Genomic DNA, 23,627 nt, shown 5'->3' with positions numbered 1-23,627 from the left:
AAGTGGTCCCAAGTACTTTTTTCTGATGAAAGCAAATTTTGCATGTCATTCGGAAATCAAGGTGCCAGAGTCTGGAGGAAGACTGGGGAGAAGGAAATGCCAAAATGCCTGAAGTCCAGTGTCAAGTACCCAGTCAGTGATGGTGTGGGGTGCCATGTCAGCTGCTGGTGTTGGTCCACTGTGTTTCATCAAGGGCAGGGTCAATGCAGCTAGCTATCAGGAGATTTTGGAGCACTTCATGCTTCCTGGCACCTGCTCACAGTGCCAAAACCACTGGTAAATGGTTTACTGACCATGGTATTACTGTGCTCAATTGGCCTGCCAACTCTCCTGACCTGAACCCCATAGAGAATCTGTGGGATATTGTGAAGAGAAAGTTGAGAGACGCAAGACCCAACACTCTGGATGAGCTTAAGGCCGCTATTGAAGCATCCTGGGCCTCCATAACATCTCAGCAGTGTCACAGGCTGATTGCCTCCATGCCACGCCACATTGAAGCAGTCATTTCTGCCAAAGGATTCCCGACCAAGTATTGAGTGCATAACTGAACATTATTATTTGATGGTTTTTTTGTTTGTTATTAAAAAACACTTTTATTTGATTGGACGGTTGAAATATGCTAATTTATTGAGACAGGTTTTTTGGGTTATCAGGAGTTGTAGGCCAAAATCATCAGTATTAAAACAATAAAAGACCTGACAAATTTCAGTTGGTGGATAATGAATCTATAATATATGAAAGTTTAATTGTAATCATTACATTATGGTAAATAATGAAATTTAACACTATATGCTAATTTTTTGAGAAGGACCTGTATATATCACCTATCCTATGTGTATATATCTATTCTATCCATTCTAACCTGTCACTCTGTGATTTTACTGTACACGGCAAATGAATTGCCGGCTTTTATTCTATTTATCTCCCTATTTATCTCCTGATCTATCTAATCTATGTATATAATGTGTGTTTTCAAAAATATTTCCTTAGAAAATGATGTGTAAAGAAAATTTCTCTATGTAAAAGCTCATGATAAAATCTAATTGCAGTTGTTAAGCAATCACACTGCATTCGGATGTAAATTCAAGACTTCTCCCAACCCATCCTCTGGAATTCTGTGCCCCGACATGTCCGGTTATCCACCACAGGGCCGGACTGGCCATCGGGCTCTTCTGGCAAATGCCAGAAGGGCCGGTGCCAGTCGTGGGCCGCTCGATCTGCCTTCCCCCGCCCCCGCTGACTCCCCCCCTCGCCGTCGCATTCAACTATACCGGCGTATAGACGCCGGTACAGTTGAATGCAATGATGGAGGAGAGAGCGTCTATAGACGCTCCCTCTCCCATCATTCCCCGCTCTGCCTCTGACACTGTGGGACCGGGTGCGCAATAACGTCATATCATCGCGCACCTGCTGTGTCCCGGGCAGACTGCAGCTGCTGAGACAGGAGCAGGAACCAGGATGCAACGCTGGCAAGAGGAGAGGTGAGGAGAGTGTTTTTTGTTTTTTTTACTGGACAGTGGACCATTCCCGGGGGGGGGGGGGGGGGGTGAAGGAAGAGAAGAGATGCGGGCTGTGCTCTGTGCTGTATACTACTGTGTGGGCTGTGCTATATATAGTACTCTGTGGGCTGTGCTGTATATATTGCTCTGTGGGCTGTGCTGTATTTAGTGCTCTGTGGGCTGTGCTGTATATAGTACTCTGGGCTGTGCTATATATAGTACTCTGTGGGCTGTGCTGTATATATTGCTCTGTGGGCTGTGCTGTATATATTGCTCTGTGGGCTGTGCTGTATATAGTACTTTGTGGGCTGTGCTGTATTTAGTGCTTTGTGGGCTGTGCTGTATATATTGCTCTGTGGGCTGTGCTGTATATAGTACTCTGAAAAAACAAGAAAAGAGTCCACTGAAAACTGCTGCACACCACAATACGTATCAACAATATAAAAACCCTTCCCCTGACGAAGCCGTCCTCGTAACGGCGATACGCGTGGGGTCCTTCCCCACTTTGATCCTTGCCTCTCTGCACGTCTTGCTCCTGGCGGCACCATCTTGTGTTTGGTCTGCATAGCTGGACCCAAGCTTCTCATTTATATTGTGGGTATGTGGCCGCTATAGCCCTTCACTTTTGGGTACTTTATTCGGCATTTTGCCTTTGGATCACCACTCGGCATAAGCCTTATAGGATCAATAGATTGTGGGCCAACACATAGGTACTTACCATCTTTGCCATGTTTGTCTATATTCGTTGACAGGATCCATGTTTTCATCTGTATGTTTGGTATACATACATTCTTTCTGCTTAGGGCATCTTGCATTTTTTCATGAGACAAAGAGTCACAGGGCCATCTGCATGTGTTATATCTGTGCTATACCTGTGCTTTATTTAGTATTTGATTATTATATCGATATGCCATTAATTGTCTTGGATATGTATATTGCTTAGGTATATGACACTTCATTTTGTACATAGTTTCTATAGGGCATTTACCCTTGTTTGGCCACTATATTAGTCATGGATCATTGTGGGGATTTGTGGTGTGCCATTTGTTTTTAATGTTTTTATTATGTCAATAAAGTTTACCTTTTTATATTGTTGATACGTATTGTGGTGTGCAGCAGTTTTCAGTGGACTCTTTTCTTGTTTTTTCTTAGGCATTCCATTTCCACTTTGCTGCACCCCTCTCTTACTACTATACAGTATTGGTAGTGCGCTAGTGTTTTATAATTGGTATATAGTACTCTGGGCTGTATATAGTACTCTGGGCTGTGCTATATATAGTACTCTGTGGGCTGTGCTGTATATATTGCTCTGTGGGCTGTGCTGTATATATTGCTCTGTGGGTTGTGCTGTATATATTGCTCTGTGGGCTGTGCTGTATATATTACTCTGTGGGCTGTGCTGTATATATTGCTCTGTGGGCTGTGCTGTATATAGTGCTCTGTGGGCTGTGCTATATATAGTGCTCTGTGGGCTGTGCTGTATATATTACTCTGTGGGCTGTGCTGTATAGTACTCTGTGGGCTGTGCTGTATATAGTACTCTGTGGGCTGTGCTGTATATATTGCTCTGTGGGCTGTGCTGTATATATTGCTCTGTGGGCTGTGCTGTATAGTACTCTGTGGGCTGTGCTGTATATAGTACTCTGTGGGCTGTGCTGTATATATTACTCTGTGGGCTGTGCTGTATATATTGCTCTGTGGGCTGTGCTATATTTAGTACTCTGTGGGCTGTGCTGTATATAGTACTCTGTGGGCTGTGCTGTATATATTGCTCTGTGGGCTGTGCTATATTTAGTACTCTGTGGGCTGTGCTGTATATAGTACTCTGTGGGCTGTGCTGTATATATTGCTCTGTGGGCTGTGCTATATATAGTACTCTGTGGGCTGTGCTGTATATAGTGCTCTGTGGGCTGTGCTGTATATAGTACTCTGTGGGCTGTGCTGTATATAGTGCTCTGTGGGCTGTGCTGTATATATTGCTCTGTGGGCTGTGCTGTATATATTACTCTGTGGGCTGTGCTGTATATATTGCTCTGTGGGCTGTGTTGTATATAGTACTCTGTGGGCTGTGCTGTATATATTGCTCTGTGGGCTGTGCTATATTTAGTACTCTGTGGGCTGTGCTGTATATAGTACTCTGTGGGCTGTGCTGTATATATTGCTCTGTGGGCTGTGCTATATATAGTACTCTGTGGGCTGTGCTGTATATAGTGCTCTGTGGGCTGTGCTGTATTTAGTACTCTGTGGGCTGTGCTGTATATAGTGCTCTGTGGGCTGTGCTGTATATATTGCTCTGTGGGCTGTGCTGTATATATTACTCTGTGGGCTGTGCTGTATATATTGCTCTGTGGGCTGTGTTGTATATAGTGCTCTGTGGTCTGTGCTGTATATAGTGCTCTGTGGGCTGTGCTGTATATAGTGCTCTGTGGGCTGTGCTGTATATAGTGCTCTGTGGGCTGTGCTGTATACTACTGTTTGGTCTGTGCTGTATACTTCTACGTGGGCTGTGCTGTATACTACTGCGTGGTCTGTGCTGTATACTACTGCGTGGGCTGTGCTGTATACTGCTGTGTGGGCTGTGTTATCTACTACACACGCTGTGCTATATTATGCAGGCTGTGCTATATATTATACGGTTTGTGCTATATACTATGCGGGCTTTGCTATATACTATGGGGAGTATATTATATTCTATGGGGGAGGCCATGTTATGTACTATGTGGCTGTGTTATATACTATTGTGGGGGTATATTCTATTCTATGGGGGGGCTGTGTTATATACTATGGGGGCTGCATTACTTTCTATGGGGGGGCTACATTATATATTATGGGGAGGTGGGCTGTATTATATTCTATGGGGGTTACATTATACTCTGTGGGGTGGCTGCATTATACTCTGGGGTGGCTGCATTATACTATATGTGGGCTGCATTATGCTGTATCGAGGACTATGGGGAATACGTTATACTATATGAAGAACTATGGGGTGCATTATACTATGGGAAGTGAATTGTAGTACATGGATGACTATGGCGGTGCATTATACTATATGGAGCACTATGAGGAGTGTATTATACTATGTGGAGGACTGAGCAGTGTATTTTAATATGGAGGACTATAGGAAGTGTATTATACTATATGGAGGACTGTGGAGCACATTATAATATATGGAGGACTATGGGGTGTATTTTACTAAACAAGTAAAATGCTGCATATTCAGATTGTTTTTGCTGGAACAAAAATCATTGTTCTCAGCAGCACATCGCGGGTGTAAACTGTAGATGTGCTGCTTATAACATGATACTGTATGGTGATCTGTTAGTGATCTATTAGTGATCGTTCTGTCCCATCATTATTCCTCAGTTGGTGGAAAGAGGCCGGGAAACAAGCGTTGAACAACTTCCGTATTGTCGATCAAACTCATTTAGCGGCCTGAACTCAGCGCATGTAAATACAACAGAAATGCTTTCGTGTGATGTGCAATATGTTAGCATTTGGGGCCCCATTTTAAACTTTACCTAGGGCCCCACTTTGCCTAAAACTGGCCCTGCCTACAAGTGTACAAAGATATTATACAGTCACCATGTGACAAGTGGGCCTGTGTGACTTCAAATGCCAGGGCTGAATTTTAGTCCCAGTCCGGCCCTGATCCACCACATTTGGATCCTTCAAAAGAAACCTGAAAACCCACCTCTTCAAGAAAGCTTACAACTTGTAATGACCACACGGCCACCTCAACACCATTGGAGCTACTGCAACCCCCGACCTACTGTCTCCTTCCCCACAATCCTGTAGAATGTAAGCCCGCAAGGGCAGGGTCCTCTTCCCTCTGTACCAGTCTGTCATTGTTAGTTTGTTTTTACTGTAAGTGATATTTGTATTTTGATGTAATCCCTTCTCATGTACAGCATCATGGAATTAATGGTTCTATATAAATAATAATAATAATAATAATAATAATAATAATGCTAAGTATGAAAAATCGGTTTGTACTCGCATGACACCTGCATTACACTCATGCGATTCTCGGCAGTGAGACTTGGACCGATTTTTCTAACTTTTAGTGTGACTCCGGCCTTAGTGGGCGACTATTATAGACATCACGTTGATCAGATCAATGTTATGTAGGTCACATAATGACATGATGGATGTACTCATTACAGCCAGTTAGTGATCAGCATTCCTGGTCAGATCCTAGAGAAAAATCTTCCTTAGCGCAGTAAGGAACGCTCCATCTGCAGCCGAGTGTTTCGTTTTTGCTTAGACACATGAAAAGTTGTCAGAGTCTATAAAGAATCTGTGTTGTAAAATCTTCTGCTTACGCAGTTTTCTAGGAGTGAGCCCCAGGTGATGGCGACAGCTGACACAATGACTTTTATAATAGCGAAGCATTTAAGGTAGGAGAAATAAAGAAAAGATGTAATGACAAGAGCCCCGAAGGCTCGAGCAACCGAGCACGAGCGGCAAAAGCTGCTGTTCTGAAGCGGCTCTCCCCATCTCCCACTAAAAAGAAACGCTGAGGCTACATTTCAGATGCTACAGTCACAGTGAGGATTTTACAAGGAATTTTATTTGGTGTGTAATCTGTGTGTGGTTTGTCCAGCTGTGCAAAGGGTTTAGCTGGAGAGACATGAAAAATTATTTACAAGTGGCGTACACGCAGAATGCACTGCTCAAGTGAAGTACGAGCGTATCGGAGGTGTAAAAAAGTATAATACTGTAAATATTTATACATATATAATAATTTACGTGTTCTAACAGTCATAACATTATATTATGTACTTAAGGTATCACTAATGCTCACAAAACAGCTCTGACCCATCGAGGCATGGACTGTATAAGACCTCCGAAGGTGTGATGTGCTGTCTGGTACCAAGATGTTAGCAACAGATCCTCTAAAGCAGGGGTGAGGAATCTTTATTCTGCCAAGGGCCATTTGGATATTTATACCATCCTTCGGGGGCCGTACAAACTCCGCCCACAAAGTACATCCTGACCCTGGCACTGGTGTCAGAACGTAATCTTTCATTACATGCCCTTCAGTGTTCAGTAGTGAGCAATGTGTGTGTGTGTGCTAACACAGCAAGAAGAAATTAATGAGCTGGTTGTAAACAAAATACACCTCCCTGCCCAAGAATGCGGTCCCTGAGAATCTGCTTGGGGGCCTGATAAAAGGCCATCGAGGGCCTGGGGTTCCCCACCCCTGCTCTAAATGGATTATCTGGGACTAGTTTATTTTTTTACTAAGGGCCTAAGAACTAACGGGCAGGTGCTAATGACCTGCCTCTTCTCCCCGCCATTGGCACAGAGTGGTCACTGACCAATTCTGCTGCTTCATGTCAACAGTGTAGCTCTCTTACTTCCAGGCTGCTCTGTCGATGGGTTGTGACTGCTAATGTCATCCTGATTGACTGCCGGCCATCATCAGTCATGTCCTGTTAACAGAACAGGAGAGAATCTGCTGCACCGTCAACGTGATGTCAGTGGAAGATGCAAAATCACTGGCAAGAGAGGTCTGTGACCGCTCTCAACTGGCAAAATAGGCAGGAAGGTAGCAACTATCTACCTGTAAGATCTTAGTCCCACAGTAAAAGAGCACAAGATGCCTGAGTGCCCCCTGCAGAACTAATGATGCGTCTGAGCAAGGGTGTATATAGAAATCATGAGGCCCCATAACAAAAGTCCTAATTGGCCTCACTCCTCCGACAAAAAAAATGTCCAAAATGTCTATGATACAAAAAGACCCAGAGAAGAGAATTGAGTTGGTCACATTACCACATCATTCAGATGGGGACATGTTTCCAAGATCATTACCCCTGTTGGCCCCTTCAATTAGATGATTAACCGGAGAGCCGAAAGTAGGGTTCCCACTGATCAGATCCCAGAGCTAGGCCATCAGTTTTGAAGTCCTTCAAAATTCCTTTAATTGGAAATAACCTTTAATGAAATGAAATCAGTAACAAGATGTAGAAACTTGAAACTTTGTTTGCCATCTTCCTCCACTCCTATAATATGCAGAATGATAAGTATAAAATCATCCAGTGCAAGTTACGGTCATTATAATGGCAGCAGACATTTCCGGTCTCTAGAGCCCAATTATCTTAGCTATGCAAATTTTTAAAAGCTCAGTCAAAGATATCAATACAACCCTGTTAATTTATCGCCGTGTAAAGGATCCAGATTGGCGTAGTGCGGTATTGATTTCTTGTGCCCTTTAAAAACATAGAGACGCGAGAGATTAAATGGGACAAGTACAAGAGAAGACACAGCGTGGGGAATTGTAAAGGTTTAATATTGGGATTTTCATCATCAAGGACAAGGTAAAGAAAAGAGAGGAGCACGGCCATCTGGAGAAGTCATATGTGATTGTTGCCTTTGCTGTCAGAGATGTTAATAGGTCCAATGGACAATGTCTGACAGTAAGGATCCAATGAAGATGAGGATGTCATAGGTCACCTCAGTCATCTGCTGTGAATCTTAATAGCTAAATATTCCTTAATATGCAGGCGTGCCCTGTAGCCATATGGAGCCGTAGTCAAACACCAGTTGTCACTTTTTTAGATGTAATACACTAAAGGAGTATTGGCTACAAATGTCTGATAGATGAAGGTTCCAACTATGGTATCTGCACCCATTTCAAAAATGGGACCACACTTTGTACCAACATGAAAATAGGAGTTCCCATAGCTGGCCAAGGGTGCTTTGCTACTTCCAATGGGGGCAGTAGAGTTCCTGTCCTCTCTCTCAGAGGAGCATCTTCACAAAAAGAAACCCTACCACTTAGATCAGGGGTCTCAAACTCAGCTGGTTATGTAGGCCGAATATAGAAATAATTTGAACTTGGGGGACTGCATTCTTTGAAGGACAAAGTGACATTTTTAGTGATACAAGTTTTTTTCTATACACCTTTCGAAATTTTTTGCTGTGTTTTATAATTTTTTGGGAGCTTGGGCCATTATAGATGTGGTGATAACTACATTATGAGGACACATTTGTTATGTCCCCATATCCAGATCCCTACATTTTAGGTATGTCCCCATCCAAGACCCCATATTGTAGTTATGTCCCCATTTTGTAGTTATGTCCCCATCCAGGTCCCTATATTGTAGTTATGTCCCCATTTTGTAGTTATGTCCCCATCCAGGTCCCCATATTGTAGTTATGTCCCCATCCAAGTTCTCATATTGTAGTCATGTCCCCATATCCAGGTCCCCCTATTGTAGTTATATCCCCAGCCAGTTTCTCATATTCTAGTCTTGTCCCCATATCCAGGTCCCCATATTGTAGTTTGTGCCCATATCCAGTTCCCCATATTGTAGTCATGTCCCCATATTGTAGTCATGTCCCCATATCCAGGCCCTCCTATTGTAGTCATGTCCCCATATCCAGGTCCCCATATTGTAGTCATGTCCCCATATCCAGGTCCTCCTATTGTAGTTATGTCCCTAGGTTTGAGAGAAGGAAAACTGAAATAAAAGTGAAGCATTAAATGTGGTCAATTCTGTACTAATATTCCCCATCCTGGTATATATATATCTCCCCAATCCAGGTCTACATGGCCCCCTCTTCCCCATTCTGGAATGCATGGCCCATTCATCCCTATCCTAGTATGCATGCCCCCCTCATCCCTATCCTTGTATGCATGCCCCCCTCATCCCTATCCTGGTATGCATGACCCCCTCATCCCTATCCTGGTATGAATGCTCCCCTCATCCCTACCCTGGTATGCATGGCCCCCTCATCCCTATCCTGGTATGCATGGCCTACTCATCCCTATCCTGGTATGCATGGCCCCCTTATCCCTATCCTGGTATGCATGACCCCTTCATCCCTATCCTGGTATGCATGACCCCTTCATCCCCATCCTGGTATGCATGGCCCCCTCATCCCCATCTTGGTATGCATGGTCCTCTCATCTCCCATCCTGGTATGCATGGCTCCCTCATCCCAATCCTGGTATGCATGGCCCCCTCATCCCAATCCTGGTATGCATGGCCCCCTCATCCTGGCATGCATGCCCTCCCCCGTCATCCCTATCCTGTTATGCTTGCCCCCTCATCCCTATCCTGTTATTCATGGCCTCCTCATCCCTATCCTGGTATGCATGGCCCCCTCATCCCTATCCTGTTATGCTTGCCCCCTCATCCCTATCCTTTTATGCTTGGCCCCCTCATCCCTATCCTGGTATGCATGGCCTCCTCATCCCTATCCTGGTATGCATGGCCCCCTCATCCCTATCATGTTATGCATACCCCCTCATCCCTATCCTGGTATGCATGACCCCTTCATCCCCATCCTGGTATGCATGGCCTCCTCATCCCCATCCTGGTATGCATGGCCCCCTCATCCCCATCTTGGTATGCATGGTCCTCTCATCTCCCATCCTGGTATGCATGGCCTCCTCATCCCCCATCCTGGTATGCATGGCCTCCTCATCCCCCATCCTGGTATGCATGGCCCCCTCATCCCCAATCCTGGTATGCATGGCCCCCTCATCCTGGTATGCATGCCCTCCCCCCTCATCCCTATCCTGTTATGCTTGCCCCCTCATCCCTATCCTGTTATACTTGGCCCCCTGATCCCTATCCTGGTATTCATGGCCTCCTCATCCCTATCCTGGTATGCATGGCCCCCCCAGAGTACAATGCAACTCCCCCTCATAGAGTATAATGCAACACCCGCCTCAGAGTAAAATTAAGCCCACTCAGAGTATAATTCAGCCTCTCTCACACACACACAGTATAATGCAGCCCCCCACACACAGTATAATGCAGCCCCCCACACACAGTATAATGCAGCCCTCCCACACACAGTATGATGCAGCTCCCCCCACACACACAGTATAATGCAGCCCCCCTACACTCAAACACACATACTACTTACCTATCCCCGTTCCATCACTGCTCGGGCTTCTGCAGTCTCATCAGCCCTACTGCTGGCACAGTGTGGTGTACAATGAAGTGAGGTCATCATGCATCCACTGAGTCAGAAGCAGAGGGGGAATGATAGGAGAGGCAGCGTCATCTGACGCTCTCTCCTCCGTCACTGCTTTCAACTGTATCGACGTCTATGATGCCAATAATTTGAATGCGGGGGTGGGGGAGGCGGCTCAACGCATGAAGCAGCCTTATGGGCCACGTTTGAGACCCCTGTCTTAGATCTTGTCAGAATCCTCTCATCCAACCAAAACAGTTTTCTTGCTTTGCACTAATGAGAGGCAAACACCCTGAAACATATGTTTGCAAATGGAGTTTCTAGTTTGGCTTGTTAGTTTAAGTCACGTGGCATGTTCATGGTCGATAATGACTTTTAGGTTTGCTACCTTGAATACATGGTGCTAGAGATCTAGTTCTTGTCCTCTCTGGATTGGATATTCACATATTGCTATTTTTTTTTACATCCCATAGATTTGCACCTTTTCATTTACAGAGAAGCAATATAGAGGCCTGTTCTCTGAATAGATGGGTGCCAATCAATATTCGTTCACCATTACAACCATCAAAGATTAGGCTGCCACATGAGGATGCACGTTAGATCTGCATAATTAGATATATTTGCCACTTTTAGAATATTATATTGGATGTCACGCCGCTTTCCTAGAAACAACAAAGTGGCACTATTTCTGAAGAAGAGGAGAATTTTCTTTTTTATCCTGCACTACCATTCACATTCCCTCACTCAGATATGTTCTTTGGTGATACCTGGGTCGGACCCCCACTAATCAAACATCTAGAAGATGACAGATACAAATTTTAATCCCAAAAATTCAAGATATGGATAAATGTATTGGACACAACTTTCATCATTCAACTCATGCTGTTCTTTCAGTCCCATTGCCCCCGATGTATAATATCCGGCCTCCCGCCATACTGTCCGCTGTTACTTACAATGGATATAATAGCAGGTGGTTAAGAGGTCACTGATACCAGTGCAGTCCTGTAATAGGAGTCACCGGTGTAACCGTGAACTTTCTTCCCTCATAAATATATCCCCCATTACCTATGTTTGATCTTATTGAAAAGTGAAAGGAACCGCAGCAACTCAGCCACAAAGTGAAGACCCCGTAAAATTACAGAGTGGGGTCACCAAGTGCTGAGGAGTACAGGTCGGAATAATCACCAACGCTCTGCTGACTCAACAGCAGAGTCCAGACCTTCTCTCAAATTAACAACAGTGCAAAAAATATGTACTAGAAGCTCCATGGCCGAGCAGCTGCATGCAGCCTTACATCACCAAGCACAATGCCAAGTGTCAGATGGAGAGGTGTAAAGCCTGTGTTCTATGGAGTGACAGATCACAATTCTCAATCTGGCATTTGATAAAGAGTCTTCAGCATCCACAATCCAGAGCACTGCTAACAGGGCTGGCTGAATCCGGCCGGTCCGAAGGCACATCCAGAGTTCCCTTTGCAGGTGGAAATCAGTAGCCTTCCTACTAGCGCCTGAGTGTTGTAGTACCTCCCTGCTGAGCACCACTGGATAGTCCTCACAACTGTCATGTATGTTTCTGATATTCTCTCTCTCCGTCCCCCAGATGGTATGGATAGGACGCACCCGTATGACGGGGTAGGCCTGGAGCTATTTTATAGGGACCCTAGAGACGCCCCTCTCCCACAATTTGCCTCCGTTGTCTTCATTAGGTTAAAGGTTGGGCAGCCAACTTGGAATTAACTGTCCTGCCGTTGGTTTGAAGTAATGCGTAGAGCCTATTACTCCCTCGGTGTTCCGGCCACCGGCTACGCGCCTCAGAAGGATGTTGCCGATCTTAAGGCAGAACTCCTCCTGGTGTTATCTCCTTGTGCTGTGATCTCGTTTCTCACTTCTCCACAATATACTCTGCTTCTTGTCCTTTCTTAGGATGCTGCCGCAATGAGGTGCAGGCGCAGCTCCGTAACGTTCTATCTCTCGCTCAGTCTCTGCCAGGATCCCGCCCCTGACAGGGACCTCTGTCTGCAGCTCAGATGTTCCTCCTTCTCCCCCTGTCTGCCTGACAGGTCTTTCCTGGGTCTCACCCAGTAGCGTTCTCCTCCAACTTCCTATCCAAAGCCCAGTTTTACCCGAGTGTGAGGAGTGGCCTAATACATAGAACCCTTTGCTCCCCCTGGTGGTTGGAGTGTGAAGTGTAGTGTGTGACTGTGATACCTGGTCAGGTGAACTCCTTTAGTGCCATCAGACGTACCATCACTCCCCCTGGTGGAAGAGCGACAATACTGCAATGACCAGGACTCTGGGGCGCTGCAGTGGCATAATCAGAGTCCGATGAGCCTGAGGTGCAAACTTTGGACCTGTCAGGATGGGGGACACATATACCAAGATAGGAGACATACATATCAGGATGGGCGACGAATACAGTTAGGTCCATATATATTTGGACAGAGACAACATTTTTCTAATTTTGGTTACAGACATTGTGATAGAAATATATATATCATGTAGATCTCACTTGCATGTATACTCCTCTATAATCAAATATATACTTATATGCTCACAGCTAATATATACATTATAATCAATGGTTTAAAATGGCTGACACAAACTAATATAACCTAGACAGATCATAAAATGGCTGACATGAACTAATATAAACCAGACAGATCGTATGGGGTTTTCCATCCTTAAAAGCAGAAGAATGTCAGATGTTTGATGACTGCTGATCGAATGTCTCAGCTTAATCAGCAGTCATATGAGCATTAATCACCATATTCCATATATGTTTAGATAACCAATGACAGACGAGCTAGACAATATGGTAATTAACTAACCACCCCTGACAACCCCTAACCACTCCTTTCTATGTGAAAATATAAAACTATGTATGTACAATAAAGATTCAGTATTGATGGAATGTTGTTCTGACACAATGGTGTTGCAGTCTCATTCCTTTGAGCGCTCAAAATACTCAGTCTAATTGGGAGCGGCCACAGCACACACAGGGATATATTTATCCAACCCTAATATTTCCATAACAGAATGGCACCCAACGGCTCGGATGAAACGCACACGTGGACCCACTACTGACTGGAACGGAAGTTGTAGAGTGGCCTGGCACAGGGGCAGGAGACTGCGCAGCTCCATAAGTAAGGTAAGAAAATGTTATCATCTTACCTGAAAGTCCCCTGTGCCCAGTCCTTGTCTATGCCTCTTGCCAGTCAGATGTGGTCACAAATTCCCAGGTAGTGTAAAAAATCCGTAGCCACGAATCCACCCTGGGAGGTGTCTGCTGTGGACCGTGTATGTGTTTGTGTAAAATCCGAGAGAGGAAGGAAAAAGTGACTTTTGTTTGTGGTTGCTGGAAACGGACCGCAGGAGGTCAAATCGCTCGATAAGTTATTGCAGGATTCCCGTGCATAGGAGGAACACGCAGAGTTCCGGGGCAGGTGGTCCCATGATCCAGGCACGGGTAGTGATAACTTAAGAGGGCTACTGCAGATTCCCGTAGTGCCGGCGATCCAGTCAGGACGTCCGGACCGGGGTGGTAGATTTCCCGCTTGTTGTGCTTCTCAAGCACTCAGGTGGCCCGGGCGCAGGTGCGTCCAGTGCGATTGGCAGTAGTCTGTTCCCAGCGCAGCCTGCATGTGTCACAGAATTTAAAAGGGCATCTCTCGGATTGTCTATCTGTCTGTTTGTGCCATGTACTATTGCCGCTTTAAGAAGCAGAAATAGTTCTCTTGTCCGAACTTCCTCTTTCTCCGTGCTGTTTAGCAGAGAGATATGCATTGTAAATCAAACTGTCATATCTAGTTTTTTTTCCTGACTGTTTTCAGCTGCAATGCTGGGTATGCGTAGTTTTTTTTGTGAAGAAGTGAAATTTAAATTGTATCTATCATTTTTGATATGACAAACGGGATTTTAGTGACATTGCATATTAGAATATTATAGTATTAAAAAAGAGGAAGTGTGTCTCTGACTGCATTTGGGCGCAGAGATTCTAAAAAAAAAAAAAAAAAAAAAAGGGAAAAGCCGTTTTCATTTTTAATTCTTTTTACTCTCTTAAAGGGTCTTTTTTCCTTTTTGCGGCATTTTAAAATTTTTAATTAAGTTTTCCTCAATCTTCAATCTCTTTATCTTTTTATTTTTTATTTATTTATTTTTTGAAAAAAGTTTTTTCTTTACTCTTGTATCAAAGTTTGGAGTTTTTTGGTTGTGAACTAAGTTTTTGACGGTTTTTTTTATCGTTTTGAGTTTTTCTTAGTGTTTTATATACTCATTTTTAGAAGTTTTTTTTAGTACTGTTTTCTTTTCTCATTTTTGTGTGTTTTTCATTTTCATTTTTCGCTTTTGCCATGGGGAATAAAGTAGCCGAGCAACAGGAAAGTCTTTTTACTTCCTGATGAGAAAACAGCCCCTAGATAGTGACAGAATACGAAGGTATTAAGTATGTGAAGATTTTTGGAAGGTATAAAGTACGTGAAATTCATTAGAATGGCAGACTTCAAGCTGCAGAATGGCATGACGTAGAAAGCAAAATAAGGGAAGTAGCTGATGTTAGATTGCTGAATACTAATACATGGTGTGAAGTGGCAGCAGAGCTTACATCGTTTAGGTGGTACAGAAAGTTTATGTGAGCAAACCAGGAAGTGATTTTTGTGGGTATAAGACAGGAGAATCTGAGTAGTCTGCTTTTAGCAGAATCCATGGTGTAGGTAGTTATTTTTTTTTGCACAGTATGTGGCGCACCCCATCTCTCCCTACAGGGAGAAGGCATCATGGCTCCTCTCTATTATTCTTGTTGTTCTCATCTATCCTCTTTCTTTTTTCTCTGTCAGTCTTTTCTCTCCACATTTTCTCTCTCTCTCTCTCTCCCCTCCGACTATTCCTTTGTCTCACTCATCACCCCCTCCTTCTTCTTCTTCCTCTTTTTCCCTCCTTGATGCCGGCTGGGCCAACGCCCAATTCAGACAATATGGTGCTTACAGCACAAAGTGTCCCTGGCACAGTCCAGCCATTGCCAGTTGTGATATCGGGGAGAGAAGGTGAAAGCCCCCCCACAGTGGGCAGCCCCAGACATATCAGGCAGCAGTCAGCTCAGCCCTGGGTGCAGAGGGGGGAGGAGTGATATCAGAACGAGCTCACTGACAGATCCTCCGTTACCTCATTTCACAGTCAACAATATTGTAACCCTTAAGATTTTACATGAACTTTGATATCACCATGTATTGATAATGTACAGCTTCAGCACCGGTCAGAGCTGCCTACATCCACATTCACACCAACATGAAACTATAATCCTAATCCATCATAGCTTCAGCAAGGGGGGAGACATCCTCACATAAAAAAGCAACTTCTAAGTCCAAAATCAGTCAGTGTACGACCCCAGTACAAGCTACCACAACTATTCTTCTGATGAAGATGAAGAGGGAACATCATACATGCTGTCCAGTACTAGAAAAGAAACCCACAGGCATCAAGAAAGCAGGGGCAGATAGAGGCACCACCATTACACTATGTGCACTGCACTTCAAGTCAGGTGACAATAGTCCAGACCCAGGGATGCCATTCTACCGAAGAATGTAGCAGAAGCAGCAAACATATGCAGCCAGCTGGAATGATCTCTGGGCCATGAATGAAAATAGAAGCAGGTGATGCACTCTGGCCAATCATGAAGGAACAATTCAAACTTCCAGCAGAATCAGACGTACACGCTTGGGAGTCAGGGCCACAGCTAATTGAACAGCTCAGAGAGCGGGCCAAAGGCAGGCTGGCCGGACAGGCCCTCAGCTTACATGACATGAGCCAAGATAAGACAGAGTCTGTAAAGAAGTTTCATGGCAGAGTAATGCAAGTATTCCAAGACTTGGGCTTTACCATTCATGACCAGATACACAGGCCTTTGGGCATGGACTGAGACAGCCAATCAGGAAACCACTGATAGTGGCTAGGCCTAGGAACAGGTCAATAGCAGTGGACTGACCCAGAAAAAATGTTTTATGTGCGCCTAGGAGACTGTTTATTGCTAATTGTTGCCAAAACTGCCGCCATTATAGCACGACAAAGAGCGCAAAGAAGGAAACCGGTGCCGTGCTGCTGAGAACACCAGAAGGGGAGCCAGAGGTGAAGATGCTACAAAGTGCCGACCAACACACCAGAAGAACTGCTGCAGACTCCAGAGAGGAGACACCGACCTCAATAAGGTTAGCAAAGGGGAGAAGCTATGTCAGACCAGGGGTAAGAAGTGACGGCAGATGCAGCCGCAGCCCCTGTAATGCCCCAAGACCTTGGGTTGGATGCAGCCGCCGGTCTCATGGCACCCCGGGCCTCGTCACGAATGCACCTGCAGGCCCCGTCTTACCACCGCAGCTTCAATCAGCAGGCCGGACCCCGCTGCCGCTACAGTACCCATCATGCCGTTGTCCACAGTAGCCAAAAGGATTGAGTCACAACCAGGGGTGCAGAGGACAGCCCCTCTCATGGTGACCACTGACCTGAAAGCGCAACCACCCTACAAAGACAGAAGAAGTGTCAAGTGTTACATTTGTGGCGACTCAGTTTGGCCATTACCAGAACCAGTGCAAAGCACCCACGCCCCCGAAGAGACTGGACCCATGCAACCCAAGAGTTGGTCCAGAGAAACAGGTCAAGGAAGAAGTGCAGAAAGCAGTGAAGTACCCCATCCAAAGGACAGGGGCAAGCAAGCCAGGTTCGCAAGACACTACGCTCCTGACATGTAAAACTTCATCTGCAGGACCAATACCTCAAATTACCTTTAAAAGTGGATGGCGTTGTCAGATCCAAAGTGGTGCAGCCAGAAGTGTGATGACACCTGTGGAACTCGCTGATCCCACCTGCCTATCAGAATCCTCTGTGTCTCGCATGGGCATTGATGGTCAAGTCAGACATTCTCAGCTTACAAAGCCACTGAGCGTGTGCACTCAGCCAGGACACTCTATCCTGTCCCAGTTTGTGGTGTAAAGGACCTGCCACTCAACCTGCTGGGAGCAAACCTACTGCAGAAGCTGAAGGCAACCACAGTGTTCCAGGAAGATGGGACAGTGACACTTTCTTCATCCCTGACCCGAGAAGAGTCATGCTGGCGGCCCTACAAGAACATTAAACAATCGAGGCCTACCCAAGGAGGTACTGGATGTAGTACCAGAAAGTCTATGGTCTAAGGGACCCCAGCACGTGAGAAAACCTCAAGTTGCCCCAGTACGGGTGTCACTCAAGCCATGTACCCCGTACCCTCGTAAGGCCCAGGCCAGGCCTAGAGTCAAGCTGCCTCTGACCAACTGAAGGTCTACCTGGAAATAGGAATCATTGTTCCTCGCACATCGCCTTGCAATACCCCGCTTTTCCCCGTCAAGAAAAAGACTGTAAAAGGAGCGCCAGCCAAGTTCAGAATGGTATATGACCTGAGAGCTGTGAATGACACCACAGTGTTTGAAACTGCAATTATGCCGAATCCGCACACTCTGCTCTCGAATGTGCCTGCCACAGCAAAAGTGTTCACAGTGACCGACCTGGCTAAGGTTTTCTTCAGTGTTCCCCCTCATCCGGAAGACCAGTTCCTGTTTGCCTTAATGCACCAGGGGGGACACCACACATGGACAGTGATGCCACAGTGGGCCCAGAACAGCCCTTCACAGTTCACCAAAGCAATGTCCACAGTTCTCACCAACTGAGTCACAGAACAAGCAGAAGTAACCCTGCTACAATACATGGACAATCCACTCCTTTGTGCAGTTGACTTTGACACGTGTAAAGCCCATTCCTTGTATCTCCTACTCTACCTGGCGGAGCAGCACTGCAAGATCTCAAAGAACAAAGTCCAGTGGTGTCTGAAGCAAGTTACATTCCAGAGACACTGTATTGCTCACCAGGCGAAACACCTGACAGATGACCGGAGGACCACAGTGGAGAAGATGGTCCCTCCGACAACTCCAAAGGTGCTACAGGCCTTCCTTGGTCTAGTGTCATATTGCAGAGCCTGGATCCCTGATGCTTCCGTCCTAATGCAGCCTCTGTGTGAATACGTCAGTGTGACCCCGTTCCTCCGGACAGATGTGGCCTTCAGTTCGTTCAAGAAGTTAAAAGGCTCTGTAGTCTCAGCGCCAGCACTAGGCCTATCTGACTACAAGAAGCCATTCCGTCTCTACTTGATGAGAAGAGAAGGCCTTGCTACTGGAGTCCTGACACAGCTTCAGGGGGGAAAGCAGAGACTTTCGGACTACTTTTCAGCTTGCCTGGATCCAGTTGCAAGGGAAGCCTCTTCCTCCCGCATGAGAGCAGCAGTTGCAGCACATGCCCTCCTGGACAGGACTACTGACATCAGTGGAAAAACCATTGGAAATCCTGGCTCTGCATGACATCTCAGCAATCCTCAACCAAACCCAGCTAAAACATCTCTCCACCGCCAGGCATCTTCGCCTCCAGTGCTCTCTACTCCTGCCCAACAATGTCACCATCTCCAAATGCACAGTCCTCAATCCGCCCACTCTACTCCCACTCCCAAGGGGGGATACAGATACGGATCCTCAGATAAAAAGTCTGAATTTGCTCCGGACGGATGACCATGATTGCTTCAGCATCATGCAACAGGAAACAGCAGGACTACCCAAGGTGGCAGAAGAGCCACTGACCAACCCAGAGTTGATCCTCTATGTGGATGGCTCCAGATTTGCAGATGATGAAGGAAGATTCCACACGGGAGGTGCAGCGACCAGCAATCAAGAGATCCTGTGGTCCAGAAGTCTGCCGCCCAGTCTGTCAGCCCAGGAAGCAGAACTGATAGCGCTGATGAAGGCCTACCAGATGGCAGAAGACAAGACTGAGAAAATGTATACCGATTCAAGGTACTTGCATGGCACAGCACACGACTTCGGACCCATCTGGGCTGCAAGGGACTTCCTCACAGCAAGCGGAACAACCGTGAAGCATAATGGAGCCATTAAGGACCTGCTGAACACACTTCAACTTCCAAAAGTGGTGACAGTGCTAAAAGTCAAAGCGCATGGAAAACTAAACACAGTAGAGGCACGGGGCAACAACATGGTCAATATGGCAGCCAAAGAAGCAGTCAAGGGAAGACAATATGGACAAGTGGAAGAGGTCGTAGAGCCGGACGGCTACTACAGGACGGCTGAAGACAGGAAACCTGACAAGATGACATCCTGGGATCTGCTCAAAAAAGTTGCAAGAGCAAGCCCCAAAGGACAAGAAGGAATGCTGGATGCAGAAGTGAGCAACACATGAAGAAGGAAGGGTATACTAAATGGACTACAAACCCTGTTTACCCCGAAGCATGTACCCTATGGTGGTCCAGTGGGCACATGGGCCCACACACAGATTAAAGACACAGATGAATGATCCGATTGGTGCTTACTGGTTCGCTCCAGAAATCTCCACCCTAACAGCCAAGTTCATAAACAGCTGTCTGACCTGTGGCAAATGCAACCCTGGAAGAATCAAGAAAGTTCCCACTCATCAACTTGCCAGACCACTGTACCCCTTCCAGAGGATCCAGATAGACCACATCCAGATGCCGCCAAGTGGAGGATTCGAATATGCCCTTGTGGTCATGGACGTGTTCTCAGGACAGCCAGAAGCTTTCCCAGTGAAGAACCAGTCAGCAAAGACTACTGCAAAGAAGCTACTCTCAGAGACGAGATGTGCAGCTATGGGGTCCCAGAAGTGATAGAGAGTGACCAGGGACCTGCATTCACAGCAAACCTCACATGAGAGATCTAGTCAGCAGTAGGGTCAGACTTAGGCCTACACACTCCCAATCACACTACTCAGTGTTAGGCACACTCCCAGAGGCCCAGAAAAGTTGTCACCATATGAAATTTTGTTTGTGTCTAGTCCCAGGTTAGGGGTATCTTTTCCCTCAGCAGCTGACTATGTAATATGATACTTTGTCTGCTTTCGTAATTGAAATCACCAAGAAACTTGCTAACATCCATTCTCGAGTTTTTTCTTCATTGCCAGATCCAGATTCAGTGTCCGGTATGCACTCCTAGAAGCCAGGAGATTGGGTGTTGGTGAAAAAGCTTGTAAGGAGAACACCACTCGATCCCAGATTTGATGGTCCTGCTCAAGTGCTGCTGATGACACCAAACTCTGTGAAACTGGAGGGAAGACTCGCTTGGATCCACTCATCGCATGGCAAGAAAAGCTCCCCTACCAGAAGATGACACCCAAGCCAGAATGATGTCGTGGATGCCCTGCCTGACCGGAAGAGATGACCTACCTGATAAAGACTACACATCGCTCACTACACATGCTATTGACTAAGAGACTGATTGCAACGAACCCCCGTTAGGGACAGATCTCCTGACCGCCCATTTGCGAAAAGTCTGTATGGAGTGGGGCACAGGCGTTAGGCTTGTGTCAGTTCGCCAACAGCACAAAAGAGTTGCAGCGCTTTGGGACAGGAGGCTAGGATTAGGGCAAGTGATATCTAAGGGGGGCTTGTGATAGAAATATATATATCATGTAGATCTCACTTGCATGTATACTCCTCTATAATCAAATATATACTTATATGCTCACAGCTAATATATACATTATAATCAATGGTTTAAAATGGCTGACACAAACTAATATAACCTAGACAGATCATAAAATGGCTGACATGAACTAATATAAACCAGACAGATCGTATGGGGTTTTCCATCCTTAAAAGCAGAAGAATGTCAGATGTTTGATGACTGCTGATCGAATGTCTCAGCTTAATCAGCAGTCATATGAGCATTAATCACCATATTCCATATATGTTTAGATAACCAATGACAGACGAGCTAGACAATATGGTAATTAACTAACCACCCCTGACAACCCCTAACCACTCCTTTCTATGTGAAAATATAAAACTATGTATGTACAATAAAGATTCAGTATTGATGGAATGTTGTTCTGACACAATGGTGTTGCAGTCTCATTCCTTTGAGCGCTCAAAATACTCAGTCTAATTGGGAGCGGCCACAGCACACACAGGGATATATTTATCCAACCCTAATATTTCCATAACAACATTACCACAATGAATTTTAAACAAAACAATTCAGATGCAGTTGAAGTTCAGACTTTCAGCTTTCATTTGAGGGTATCCACATTAAAATCGGATGAAGGGTTTAGGAGTTTCAACTCCTTAACATGTGCCACCCTGTTTTTTAAAGGGACCAAAAGTAATTGGACAATTGACTCCAAGGCTATTTCATGGACAGGTGTGGGCAATCCCTTCGTTATGTCATTCTCAATTAAGCAGATAAAGGGCCTGGAGTTGATTTGAGGTGTGGTGCTTGCATTTGGAAGGTTTTCCTATGAAGTAAACATGCGGTCAAAAGCGCTCTCCATGCAGGTGAAACAAGCCATCCTTAAGCTGCGAAAACAGAAAAAACCCATCCGAGAAATTGCTACAATATTAGGAGTGGCAAAATCTACAGTTTGGTACATCCTGAGAAAGAAAGAAAGCACTGGTGAACTCATCAATGCAAAAAGACCTGGGTGCCCACGGAAGACAACAGTGGTGGATGATCGCAGAATAATCTCCATGGTGAAGAGAAACCCCTTCACAACAGCCAACCAAGTGACCAACACTCTCCAGGAGGTAGGTGTATCAATATCCAAATCTATCATAAAGAGAAGACTACATGACAGTAAATACAGAGGGTTCACTGCACGGTGCAAGCCACTCATAAGCATCAAGAATAAAAAGGCTAGACTGGACTTTGCTAAAAAACATCTAAAAAAGCCAGCACAGTTCTGGAATAACATTCTTTGGACAGATGAAACCAAGATCAACCTCTACCAGAATGATGGAAAGAGAAAAGCATGGCAAAGGCGTGGTACAGCTCATGATCCAAAGCATACCACATCATCTGTAAAACACAGCTGAGGCAGTGTGATGGCTTGGGCATGCATGGCTGCCAGTGGCACTGGGTCACTAGTGTTTATTGATGATGTGACACAGGACAGAAGCAGCCGAATGAATTCTGAGGTATTCAGAGACATACTGTGTGCTCAGATCCAGCCAAATGCAGCCAAACTGATTGGTCGTCGTTTCATACTACAGATGGACAATGACCCAAAACATGAAGCCAAAGCAACTCAGGAGTTTATTAAATCAAAGAAGTGGAATATTCTTGAATGGCCAAGTCAGTCACCTGATCTCAACCCAATTGAGCAGCATTTCACTTGTTAAAGATTAAACTTCAGACAGAAAGGCCACAAACAAACAGCAACTGAAAACCACCGCAGTGAAGGCCTGGCAGAGCATCAAAAAGGAGGAAACACAGTGTCTGGTGATGTCCATGAGTTCAAGACTTCAGGCAGTCATTGCCAACAAAGGGTTTTCAACCAAGTATTAAAAATGAACATTTTATTTAAAATTATTGAATCTGTCCAATTACTTTTGGTCCCTTTAAAAACAGGGTGGCACATGTTAAGGAGTTGAAACTCCTAAACTCTTCATCCAATTTCAATGTGGATACCCTCAAATGAAAGCTGAAAGTCTGAACTTCAACTGCATCTGAATTGTTTTGTTTAAAATTCATTGTGGTATTGTCTATAACCAAAACTAGAAAAATGTTGTCTCTGTCCAAATATATATGGACCTAACTGTATATACACATCAGGATGGATGACATATATTAGCATACAAAAGTTTGTGCACCCCTGGTCAAAATGACTGTTATAGTGAACAGTTAAGCAAGTTGAAGATGACACATTTCCTTTGTATTTTAAGCCAAAAAATATTTTTTGTCAGCTTTTATTTTTTGTAAATGCTTTTTTTTTTAGCCAGCCAAAAGTCTTTCAATTCTTTTTTGAGGGACTTTCATCCATTTTTCCTTGGAAAATTCTTCCAGTTCTGTGAGAGTCCTGGTTGTCTTGCATGCACTGCTATTTTGAGGTCTAGCCACAGATTTTCAATGATGTTCAGATCAGGGGACAATGAGAACAGTAGTCCCATCAGTTGACACCAGTGACCGGAGGTACCTCCGATCACAGCTGTGCTGTCACGCTGTCATTTGACAGTGTGGGAAAAGAGTCTGTCTGACTGTTGGTAATGATTTTACCGCTGATCAGAAGCAGTGTTTGCCGCGCTGTCATGCACATGGCAGCACGACAAACACCCGGTGTTCGGGAGGCCGAACCCTAACAGTAACACGGACTTCCTGGTGTAATCTGTGTT

At 45.2% G+C, this 23,627-nt stretch overlaps 2 protein-coding genes across 2 annotated transcripts in view; one reads left to right on the top strand and one right to left on the bottom strand.

The window, feature by feature from the left end:
* FTO (FTO alpha-ketoglutarate dependent dioxygenase) overlaps positions 1 to 23,627 on the bottom strand; it is a 507,540-nt gene that overhangs the window by 32,236 nt on the left and 451,677 nt on the right. The window lies entirely within an intron of this gene.
* On the top strand, positions 13,493 to 21,461 carry LOC143807061 (uncharacterized). The gene is made up of 2 exons (XM_077288242.1): positions 13,493 to 14,395; positions 14,975 to 21,461. Exon 2 carries the CDS (start codon positions 18,737 to 18,739, stop codon positions 19,685 to 19,687), a length of 951 nt encoding a protein of 316 aa, XP_077144357.1. The 5' UTR covers positions 13,493 to 14,395; positions 14,975 to 18,736; the 3' UTR covers positions 19,688 to 21,461.

The sequence above is a fragment of the Ranitomeya variabilis genome, chromosome 2, assembly GCF_051348905.1.
Source record: "Ranitomeya variabilis isolate aRanVar5 chromosome 2, aRanVar5.hap1, whole genome shotgun sequence".
Classification (NCBI taxonomy): Eukaryota; Metazoa; Chordata; class Amphibia; order Anura; family Dendrobatidae; genus Ranitomeya; species Ranitomeya variabilis.
This window is presented reverse-complemented; position numbering and strand designations above follow the sequence as displayed.

Coding starts and splice junctions, on each gene's coding strand:
- LOC143807061 (XM_077288242.1), top strand. CDS start 18,737: ATGCCCTCCTGGACAGGACTACTGACATCAGTGGAAAAACCATTGGAA.